The 12,383-nt window shown below is 42.0% G+C and overlaps 1 protein-coding gene across 2 annotated transcripts in view; it reads right to left on the bottom strand.

Moving 5' to 3' along the window:
* NKAIN2 (sodium/potassium transporting ATPase interacting 2) overlaps positions 1-12,383 on the bottom strand; it is a 722,370-nt gene that overhangs the window by 167,081 nt on the left and 542,906 nt on the right. For both annotated transcript variants that reach the window (XM_056856242.1, XM_056856243.1), the window contains exon 4: positions 8,149-8,349. In XM_056856242.1, coding sequence (XP_056712220.1) covers positions 8,149-8,349 — 201 coding nt within the window. The remainder of the gene's footprint in view (positions 1-8,148; positions 8,350-12,383) is intronic.

Here is a 12,383-nt window from a genome sequence, read left to right as displayed (position 1 = left end):
GGTGAGACACTGGAAGAATGCATCTGTGCAGGCCCCGGGCATCCCAGCTTCGTTGGCGTGGGACGTCCAAACTCAGAAGATGGACAGACGCTATGAGGCTGGGATGAGAGGCAGTGGAGCCACCTGTGTGGCCATGGCAGGCCAACATGTCATGGTGGCCTGAGTCCTGGGGGAAGTAGGGGTCGTCCGCACAGGGGGGCAATGAGGGTGGCCCTCCCCACTGGCGGGGGTGGCGGGGGTGGCACCAGGAGGGCATGGCCAGTGGGCAGCAAAGGACGGCACCGCCTCCATGCAAATATCCGTGAGGGTGGCTGGGAGCTGCCAGCACTGCGATGCCGAGCCATGCCTTCTTGACCTCCCTTCTTGCTCTGTGGCCACTGTGGGAGCTGGCCCGGCACTGAACCTCAGCCTCCCAAGAATACAGCCACCAAGCGCTGTCCGCTGGGGAGACGGCAGCAGAAGCACCCCTTAGCAGAAGCGCTTTCGGGCGGCGCACAGACAAGGATCTGGAACGGTTGCATGGAGGTCAATGGGCTACGCAAGGTAAATACCTGGAGTAACTTTTTGGCAACAAAAGTGGGTGCTCCTGGCCTGAAAGGAGGCCTCCTAGCTGCTGGAACACCCCCAGGAGTGCCCCCGTGACCGCCGCCGCCCACTTCTGCACCTCTTGGGCGCTGGCGCAGCCCTTGTGACAGCCTTCCCCCTCCGCGGCCAGCCACTGCCGGCCTAACTCCACTTAAGCTGGTGTCCAGGCCTCTTGCGCTGGCGTAAGTGCCTTTTGCACCAGCGGAAGGCCCTGCAGGCCTCCTAAGTACTTTCGGCTCCAAACCTCAGGAATGCACGGTGAAGGCCTAGCATAATTTCACCTCACTTGGTTCTGTGCAATATCTTTCACCTCCTCTAGAAGGCATGGGGGCACACCGGGCAAGTAACATGACAGGAACCTCTGGTAGCCATGAAGGGGAGGCAATGGCTTTCGGTGCACAAATCCGACAGCCCCACAGCCTCTCCTTGCAGAGACTCCTCACACTTCTCAAACCATCTTCATCCCTTTAGTTTAGTTAAATACAAATAAATCCAGAAGTAATTCCCGCAAAAATAAAATAAAACATATATATGAGTCCTGAGGAACTTTAAAGACAGAGAAATTTATTGCAGCATAAGCTTTTGTGGCTTTCAGCTCAAGGCTACAAAAGCTTATGCTACAATAACTTTGTTTATCTTTGAAGTACCACAGGACTCTCTCTTCTTTTCTTTTGCTGCTGTAGAGAAACACCAGCTGCCCCACTGGCGTACTAAAAGAAAGAAATATATCTATATGAAAACTAGCTGAAGAGTGCTATGCAACCTGTTTAGTAAAATCCCACTACAATTCAGATACCATTCATTTTGTGACTATTACCTCGTTTGTGGGTTTTTTTTAAAAGAAAAGATAACTCATTTGACAGTCAAGATACAAAACTGCTGTTTTTTTTGTTAACTATGTTCATTCTCCATAGAACTAGCTAAGCACCAATTTTAGAAGCTGTAACAATGTATTGTACTGACACCGTATATTTGCTTATCCAACAGTAGGTGAAGGGTACTCCTGCTGTGTTCAGAAATTCTTGATTAAGATGTGAACCATGGCATAAAGAACATACATTATGAAACAAGTAAGCCAAAACGAGACAAGGTAGAAAACACAAAGGAATCTTCTTAATTCTCTACCTCAGCGGTGGGGAACGTCAGTCCCGGGAGCCGTTTAAGGTTCACGAAATCATCTGGTCAGGTCCTTCGTGGGTCCTGGCAGATCTCTAGCTCAGAAGGATCTAAGACTGGCGATCCGCCCCTTCCCTCAGACAGGAATATTCAAGGCCGATGTGAGTTTTTTTTCTGAGAAAAGGGACCTTTTCCCCCCCTTGCAGAAGAGTCATTAGCTATGGAGCTGCTTGGACTGCCCAAGAAACTGTGTTAACCCTTTCCCACCCAGGCCTTGGAGAAAAGTATTTCCTCTGTACTACAAGAGGGCTGGAGGTGGAAGTGGCGACAATGGAGGGGTTAAAGGGGGTAGGGCCAGAATGCATGGGGGGGGCGCATTCTTAGACAGTGTGTCCTCATTTCACCCCTGCAGGCGGAGGTAGCAGGAGCCAGCTGTAGAATCCAGCCCCGACCATGTGGAGCAGGAACAACTCCGTCATGCGGCTGGACGGCTACGCCCGGCTGGTGCAACAGATCACCTTGTGCCACCATCTGGGTGAGTGCGCCACCAGTGGGATGCCTGCCTTTATTAGATTCTGGAGTGTTAGTTTTCTGCTGGTTTGTATATGCTTTTTTATTGTTAAATCTGTTTTCAGAAACTTATGAGACTAAATGTGATTTTTAAAATGAATAAAAAATAACAGTAGTGTTTCTATTTTTTTGTTTTTCATTTCTTTTAATTAACAAAAATAAAATCTTATATATAAAAAGAAAGAACAGTAGTGTTTATTAGGGCTATTTCTGGACATTAGGAATTTCCCATCAAATACTGTAGTGTATTTTTGTTAAAAAAACAAAACGAACAATTACACCTTGTGTACATGCAAAATATGCCTTACTACTAATTTATAGAACTACTAAGGTTTGTTAATAAAGTTATAAAAACACACACACCTTTTGGATTTTTTGCACGCTAATATTAACTCATATTTTGGATATAATACACAGTTAATTATCCTATCTAAAATAATAAATGGAACAATTTTTGTAGCAATTATTTCCCCTTCAAGGCCTTTAGTTATACATCTACCTTATTATTGGTGCCTTCCCAGGTGCTATTGCTTATATATGCAGATTGGGAGGATGAGGCAATGGGAAGAGGGGCCACGACATATTAGATGAAGGATTACCATTATCCTTGAATTACAGTCCTTCAAAGTTAATGGTAATCACTTGTCAAATAATGGCACATGAAATGTAGCTTGTACCTGATCAGTGATCCCCTAATAATACTGAGAATCAGGGTTTAAACCTTTATTATAAATAAACAATATGTCATGGATATGACCAGAACTATAGGAGAACATTTGCTGGACATGACCAAAAGATCACAGAGGATTTTGTGATGCCCATAAACAGAGCAATGCCGGCCTCACAGGGAAGCAGGGCCAAGATGGGAGTCTAGAGACCCAGAATATAATACCTTTGAAGATCATTAAGAACAATACAAAGTGGTAAGATAATTAAATAGTCTTGTGTACATTAGAAGCAGTTTAACCCATTATCTATAGATACAAGTAGTTGAGACCCAGGTGCAGAAGCATCTCAGAATCACAAGAACATCCAGCTTCACAGAAGTTTAAGGATGGGATTATTGGTTGAAGGTGAGACGATATTCATATGCATAAGATACTTGTAATCATTATTTTTAAATAGACTTTGTTAAGATAAAAAGTAGCTAGAATTATCTAACACTTTTTATATATTCTAAGAAGGTATTTTATATATAGAAACCCTGCATGTTGTTTGAAGTTATAAGATAATGAGTTAGCCAATAATGTGCCCCTATCAAGTGGAATACTTAGCTATTGATACGAGATGATTTTAAAATCCTATAAATCTGGTATAGGAAAGCTAGCTAGATGCCTAGGGTTCCTTAAGTGCATGCCTATATCTGAATCAGGCCTGACCAGAGTCATCTAGAACAAATAGATTAAAAAATGCTAATGACACAATGAAAAGGAAATTAGCTTTGACTTGGGCTCCAATCCTAGGGCTTTTCTGCATTCTCAATTTCCTTGCATCATAGTTCCTGTTTCTTCAGGAGTGGTGGTATTCAGTTCTGCATGTGTTTTGCTCCCTTTAGTGATAGATTCAATATAACTGAAGATTAAATCCAGCCTATTCCCCTGCAGATTTAAACAGCAGCTTTTAACGCTAGATATAAAGTTGTTTGATGTCAAATCTACCACTAGAGGGAGCAAAACATGTGTGGAACTCACCCCTACCCCCCCGAAGAAACAGGAATTTAGATGTGAGAAAACTGAGAATGTGGGAAAGCCCTTAAACTCATTTTGCAGAGTGTAAATTCCACTGAATTCACTACCTTCTGAAGATAATACTTAAAACTATACTATATGACCCGCTGAAAACTGAGATGATTTAAGCATTTACCTGTAGACTTTAGTACCATTGATTTCAGTTACAAACTTATTCTGAAATATACACAGTACTGTGATTTTTGTTACATTTCATTTTCAGGTTGCCTATATTGAGCAAGAATAATGCTGAAGACTTGCATAGCTGGAATAATGCAACAGAGATTTTATTTTGTTGTAATGATATTTATGCCTGTTAACCATAGAGGATTTGAAAATGAAATGGTGACTTTGAAGCACAGGGCCAAAATCAATAGCCATTAAGTAAATGAAGACATTTTAATGTATGGAGCCACATAAGTTAAGATACTTTTATCACCAAACCAACGAATAGCTCATATGTATATTTCGGTTAAATGCAGGAGCCAAAGTAAGACTGAAACGTCCATCATTTTGTGCCATGTTAAGCGACCACAAAACTGAGAGTGATTTATGATCAAAAAGAGTTAAATCAAACAAAATTTCCTAGGAAGAACTTGGTATATTAGACTGAAAGGCAAATGTGCAAATTCTGCCATTTAAATATCTCCTATCTATTGAAGCAAAGATGATAGAAATACCAGCTGGAAATGAAAGAAAGCAGGAAAATTTTCCAACAAACTATGTAGAATCAAAGACCTTACTCCTTCCTCACAGAATTCCAGCATAACCCTCCTATTCCTTACCATGTTAGCCCTTTTGGGCACACTACTGCTGTGCCATGCATGCTGCAATAGGGCAGGACATTTACAAGGAATTGCTATACCTGCTCAGGAAAAAATCAGCAGGACCCTGCTAAACAGGTTATTCAGACCAGGAATGGGGTTGTGTGTGGAAGCCTGAGGAGGAGAAGTTTGCTAGATGCCTCCAGATGATGGTTGGGATAAGTTCATATGTCTGGGAATGACCCAGCCTATTGCAGTTTGTGTCAGGACAATTATACTGGAAACCAGGGGTCCCCAACATGTGCCAGTGGGTGCCATGGTACCCGCTAACATCTTTGCTGGAACCCACCAAGAGTTTTTAGAAAGTGGGCAGAACCAGGTGGAGTTTTTGCTCATCAGGGCTTCTGATTGGTCACAGGAGATATGATTGGCTGCAAAAAATAAAAAAAATATATATTGCTTTGGCAGTAACTGCCACCACAGCAAAAGGATCTTCACTAAGTAACTGAAGGTAAGTTGTGGGTAAGCAAGAAAATATTTTTAAACAGCATGTTTATTTTTAAAAGCATCCTATTAAGCAGAGGTTCTTCCTAAAATGCTGGAGATTTACTGTTAGAGTTATGAATAACCTCATTCCCTGATGTTTTGTAATTGGCTCTGCCTCCTGCAGGAGCCGTTTTATGTGTTGCTCCAGCTCCTTTGGGATCCAGTCTGTGGCTGAGCTCCGCCATCCTGTGTCAGAATCCCAAGGGTTCAAAAAGTTTGGGGACTCATACGTTTACAGTATAATCATATACTGTGTACCTTGTCTTCTGTGCACAGACAGATCAGAATCACTGCCCATTTGTGCGCATGCTGTACATAGTATTCCATTTGGTGAATATTTGGTGGATCTTCACTTTATTCAAATTAAACTCCATGGCCTAGGCAAAACATTTTGCTCGGCAAGAGCTCAGAATAAAGTGGCAGTAAATGTAAAGGGAAATCGTTTTTTGGGACATTGGGAGATACTGTACAATACAGTAATTTAATTAAAACTGCACTTCTGGGTGAAGAGTTTATCCTAACTTCCATCTTCACAACAAAAGAACTCAATTGTTTAATCTATGAATAATGTTGAGATTTCGATTCCAAGTCATTTAAGGCACCTGTTACTTCTTGATGTGTGGGATTTGCTTGATTAAATTCCTCCCCACCCCCACCCCATCACTGTGGTGTATTTTTTGTATACATTACAATGGAACAGTTGGTTCCCCCCTCTGCTATATGTGTGTTGGTTTAGTCTCATGGGGTGAAATCCCTGCTCCTTATTTCCACTAATTAGTTAGAACTGTAGCCTACATAAACTTGTCCTGAAACCAGTTGCTCCCATCCCTGTATCTTGCTAATAAAAGGATGTTGATTTGAACACACCCATCTCAGCTGTGTGAACCTAAGAGCAGGAACCTGATTGTGTGTCCTATTTCTGATCTGCAAGCAAAAGGGAACATTACATTCATCTCATTTTGCCTCAGACTTCACACTAAACAAGCAAATAACATCTTAGCAGTTCTGCTCTGCTTAGTGCAGCTGCATACTGCAGGTGGTACACTATATAAAATATATATTTGTTTTGCAACACTGCAAAGTTGCACCTAAAAATGAAAGAGCACTTAAAAAAACTCCAATACATTAAGAACCTGCACAGAAAATGTAGGACAGATGTAATTTAAATTAAACTTGTTTACATAAGTGGTAAACCTTAAATAACAAGACTTTTTACTTGCTTCGACCCCTGACTGAGAAAAAGAGCATTCAGATAATTAGGGGTATTTGCTCTACCCGATTTTATCTTATCTAAGGAATCATCATTCCTACTGATCGGTCTGGAGGGACCCACAATACATTTTGCCCTGCACACTGAAGGGTGGACAAAGAGGATGGGAAGCTGCTTTAAGCAAAGAGCTGTAACTACACAAATCCTCACAGCTGCCGAAGACCCGATGGCTTAATCTACCCTACTGTTATTGATTTATGAAAAGAGAATATTTCCATGTCTGTCCCATGTGAACATCTGCTTCCATTGGTTTCTGCTTGGCAATGGCTGTTGGGAGATACAGTGTGTAGCCTGATGTAACAAGTGCTGCTAATAAAGAATAAACTCTGATATGAAGAGATTAATTAATATCCCCTATTACTCCACAAAACTTGAAAATTTTTAAAAAGCATTTGTAGTTAATATTTTAACTACATTTTCTCCATGGCCATCTAATGGTATTAGAAAACTCTTCATTACATCATATTTATCCTAAGGGCTGAGCTTAGATCCTGTATTTTTTTCAGCAGAAGGCACTGAGGGTCATGGATTTTCCCTGCTTCCCCTAACCCCTGGTAGTACCTTCTAACCCTGGGAAAGTCAATTCCTAGGCTGTGGGGTTAGTATGAAGTAATAGTCACACGGGTTGTTCAGCTGGTATAATGAGGGGGCTAAATCATCCTGCCTTCATTTCCCATCAGTGGAACTGTGCAGCAGAAGAGGAAGAAAGGAGTGATGTTGCTTCCTTCCGCCTCCTCACTGCAACCCATGACACTGGCAATCAACCTGCCCAATGACAGAAAGGATTTCTGGGGTGGGGAAGGAAAAGTGGGAGAAGATCTGCAATCCTTGCACAAGTGAATCACTGGTTGGTCTGTAGTTTCTGCTACTTAAATCACATTAATAATCAAACTTTCTTGAAAGTAATTCATAATAAAAATATAAACAATTTTATAGTATAATTTAGTGCTTTGGAAAACTGACCTACATGCTTTGGTCTGTACAAAGGCAGGCCAATGTGCAAAATAGTTACAGCCTGGCTATAATAATGATTAAAAATATAATTGATGATAGATTTTCAAGATATAATTGGATATCAGTAGCTTTTTCATGGCTTGAGTAATATTACCCAAACATGTGTGGATGAGGGTGTATGAAGGGGGCGCCTGTCCCACGGAAATAAATGAATTGCTTCTAATGATCCCCCCTTCTTGTTCCATTGCGTTCAATGAGAGAGACAAATGAGCATGCATGAACCTGTAAATTTTCAGTAATTTAATCTGTAATGATACCAAATCCTTTCTTGCTTAATTCCCCCCGCCCCGTTAAACCCAACATTGCAACTTGTTGAGGGCATCCCTGAACTCCTCTTACTTCCTAATATATAGCCCAAGAGCCATTATTGGGAGTCATCATCTGAGAGATCAGTATTACTAGGGAATGATCAATCTACAAAAGCACAGTTAGGGGAAACAAAACCATGTGTAATGATCCTATATTGACAACGATTTTTACAAAATCATTACATTGCACAGCCTTGGATTATTCTGCATCAAAAGAATGGCAGAGGAGTAGGTAACAGCATACTTACTGCAAGAAAGATCTGTAGGGAACTGTGAGCAACTTCTATATATTGGTATTCAAGAACACACCCTGAGACAGTGATGTAACGATGGTCTTCCGGGGCCCAATCTGGGGCTGGGGTTACGGATGTCACTGTGCAACCAGGCCCATTCTCCATCCACCAAGAACGGTGCATTGAGATATTGAAAGTCAGAATAAGATCTGATTCCTGTGAAAAGGAAGAAGAAGAAAAAATCATGTAACACATTTCAATTTGCTGATATAATTAGACAAGGCAGATATCTGGATCCATACTGTATGAAAAGTGAAGCAAGGATGGATATAACATTTTAGTTTCTCATTGCAAATCTGAACATGGACATTTAAATTTTAATCTGAATTCCTCATTCAGGTTTCTAAGTGTTTATTGTCTTTACCCCATTTAGTGTTAAGCAGGAACAAATAAATATATAATGCAGGCGGCAGTGTGGGGCACAGTGCAAGATGTCACAGAAGTCACTCCCAGCCCTTGTCACTTTGCTTCCAAAAATTGTTTCTATGCAACCATCTTCTATGATTTTCTGAACATTTTGTAAGATAACACTTATTGCCGAAAGCTATTTCCCAAGGCGCTGTGGCTGTCTCATGTATTTTCATTGACAACAGTGTACGCCAACAGATGGCACATACAGTACAAAGGAATATCTAGAGAAAGAAAAGCTGCACGTGGGCTCAGTCATGCAAACAGAAAGAATCTCTTGTCAGAAATGGCTTCTCCAAAACTAATAAATCCCAAATGTCATTGATACCCCCCCGCTGTTTTTATTATGAATATTCAGAAAAATCATGAAGATTCTGAAGACCCTTATGAAGGGGAACTTAAGCACAAGCAGAAGGCAGAGTATCCCCTGCAGTTGCCCCTGAGGCACCATTCCCACCCACCCTCGATCTGATCAGCACTGTCATCTCTGGCGACTAGCTACTGCATTCGTTTTAAAATTGCTATAAGCCACTTTGAAGCTGGGTGGCAGGAGAAGGGTGGTTAGCTGAAATCAGGGTAAAATATGAAATAAATATTATGTGAGAGAGACAGGGGCCAAAGAACTGCCTGAAGCCAGTTCTTGCTTCCTAACAACATCTAACAAGCAACTGATGCTGCCAAACCTGACAGTGCTGATCACCTGGTAGGCAATACATGTATAGTGCAGACACAGCCTATGCTCTGCTTATTAGTGACAAAAAAAAACTCCCCAAAAACGTGGTACTAAACTAGTGGATTCATTTCTTATTCTTTGCATCCATTACTTTTGAGCATCAAGAATTTTTTTCAGCCAAAACACTGCTAGCGCTTACACACCCCTCCTGTGCATACCACTCACTGAATGCATTTTTAGTGGACTCTGATTATGTCTACAGTGATAATAAAGGACTTTCCCTCGAGTGGCTGCCGTATGTTTTCTGTTCAACATCTGTGTTTCAAATGCTGTTCTGAGAAACAGCTGTCTTGAAGCCATAGAACTGAAGAGGAATTGTTGATACATTTTGGGTATGTCATTCATTCATTCATTCCCTTTATTAGGCATTAGGCATATCAATATTTTATTCTTCACAGTGTCCATGTTGAGGATGAATTTATAATCCCAGTTCAACAAATAGTTGCTTCTTCTTTGAGACCCAGAGCTACATCTACGCAAGTTTTCTTTCCTGTGAGCACACTGATTTTTTTTGTAAATCCTTGTGATATTTGAAAGCCCTTGTAACAAGTACGGGTTCAGGGTGCTTGCCTGGAGCCCCGTTTGCCACACCAGGCGGGAGGAGGAGGGCGCGGGAAGCCATGGGGAAGCCGCAGAGCCAGCTGGCTCCCATGCAGCAACAGGGGGAAGAGCAGCAGCTCGCCCCCCAGCCTCCCTGGCTCTTCGGGCTAAGCCTGGCTGACACAGCCAGCCAATCAGTCCCCAGAGGCTCAAATTGAGCCTATCCAGAGGAGGCAGGGGTGGGCTGGGCTGATCAGGCGGACAATGGAGGAAAGGTTTTCCCTCTGATCCACCGGAAAGGTTATAAGGAGGCATGCTGCTGCCTCCTTCTCAGTTTGCCTCTGTTTTTACCCATCCTTCACCCTGTTTAAGGTTTTAACAGTACTGTTAATCGTCACAACTTGGGCGGTGTTTAGCATGGGGCTGGAATCAGTTTTCTGGGAAAGAGCCTGAGAGCCCCTTTTCGTCCATTGGGGGATCCCATTAAGGGATTTGGGGGGAGACTTAGGTTAAGCCATGCCCAGCTTGGGGGCTGCCCAAACAACCTCCTCCCAAGTGGCGGGGAAATCACCAAGTGACTCACATCCAGGTGAAACCCTTGTTCCGCCATCCCTATGCTACTCCAGTGGGCTCGCTGGTAGTAGGTTGACATCAGTAGCATTGGGGTCGAATGATGTCCCTGATTCAGCCCACATGCTGCGCCAATGCATTTCAACTGTTGCCAATTAAGTTGTGGCCAATTTTCTCCAAATAAAACTGTTCCGATTAATGTTGTGTTGTTCAGGTTGCTTATTTAACAATGGTTACACTAATGGGTTGTTGGCCCCCGTCTTCCTCTCCACATTTGACCCTGGATCGGCAATTAGAAATTGGACAGGAGAGTTGGAAAATGTGCTAAAAAACTGATTACTCTGGACAAGTTAGGTATTAGTTTATTCCATAGGAAGGAGGAGATCACTTTGATGCACAGTTTGCCAAGAGAGATTTTTAAAGTGTGTGTGTGTGTGTGTGCGCGTGTTCTGAGCCTGTTCCGAGATATCTTTCAGAGGCAAGTGAACTCTGTCTGGATGATACTATGCAGATTTGGAGTAGCAGGTATAGCAACTTTTTGTTCCCTCTGTGTGTCAACTCAAGGGAGGTCAACAAACAAAGCAATGATTTAACAGAGAGTATATAGTTGACATTTTTTCCTACGTCAGTGGCTACAATGTTTATTTCACAGGAAAGGCTTGACTAGCATTCATTTCTTTGAGATAGAACACTGGTTTCCAACCAGGGGTCCGTGGACCCCCAGGGGTCCGCGAGAACTAAATTAAGGTCCGCGAAAGAAAGTTATAAACCCATAATAAATTAATATTTTCAATTAAAAGTTCTCTATTATAAAAATATATATAATCAAATATTATTCTAAGTTTAATGTTTAACTAACAGTTATGATTAAAGTTTATTTTAAAATTCTCGGAATTTTTATTTTGAACCTTTGGGTCCCTGCACCGAACTAAAAAGTCCTAGTGGTCCCTGGTCAAAAAAAGGTTGGGAACCACTGAGATAGAAACACTCAGTGTGCACAAGAAAAAGGACTCTTGCGTATATAGAATATTATCATGTAAAAAAGTCTTCCTTTGCATACACAAGGCTCCAAATGGTATATTAATATTATAAATGGCTCATATCCTTAGTGGTTTTTAACTGTGACTACCATAAGTGAAGCTATTTCCAGAACAGCCAAGCCAGATTTTAGTTTTTGAATTGAAATTAGCATGCCTGATGATGGAAAGCTGAGGCAAATGGCAGGTCAAATCATAAGAAAAAGCGAAGTATCCTTCTACTTTTATTCTAGTCCACAACATTCACCGCAGCCCAAAGTTGGGCAAGGCCTCCCAAAAGCTGGTTTTTATGGCTTTGGGGGACTGAGTGAGCGGTTCCTAATTTAGCCTACAAGCACAGTTCAGAAAACCTTTGGAGCAAGGGCAATGTGTGATTCCTGAGCTTGAGTAATCACAACCTAATCTAAAACTTAGGCAACAGCCCCTTTATATATTCAGAATAAACATGTTCCCTAGCCCATGTGACTGTAGGTACAGCTGGGGCAGGGCCTCCGGTACAGACGTCAGGCAGGTTTAGATTAAATGTTTAAAAGGACTTTGCTTGAGCTCTGCAAATCAAGGACATCCTCAAGCTTCATCAGGTGCGCTTCAAGAACACATTGCCTCCTGAGTTTTCTTCAGTGGCTGTTTTCTGAGAGGTAGCTCATGGATTGCAACATTCTCTAGACTAATACAACCAGCTTTCAGGGCATTTATCTAGTAAATTATAGGGTCTGCAAAGCACAGATTGAATGCTGATGGGGCAGTTAAAAAGGACTTGAAAAATGGAGGTAAAGAAAGTAAGGTCCTTTATGCATGGGTACTTTTGCTCACATTCACTCCTGGACTGACTTGGTTGTTCCTTGGAGTTCTGCATGAGTTTTCCATCCATTAGAGATGACCTCACGCCCAGGCCCCACAAA

This window comes from Euleptes europaea, chromosome 10 (genome assembly GCF_029931775.1).
Source record: "Euleptes europaea isolate rEulEur1 chromosome 10, rEulEur1.hap1, whole genome shotgun sequence".
Classification (NCBI taxonomy): Eukaryota; Metazoa; Chordata; class Lepidosauria; order Squamata; family Sphaerodactylidae; genus Euleptes; species Euleptes europaea.
Note: the sequence above shows the minus strand (reverse complement) of the source record. Positions and strands in the feature narration are given on the sequence as shown.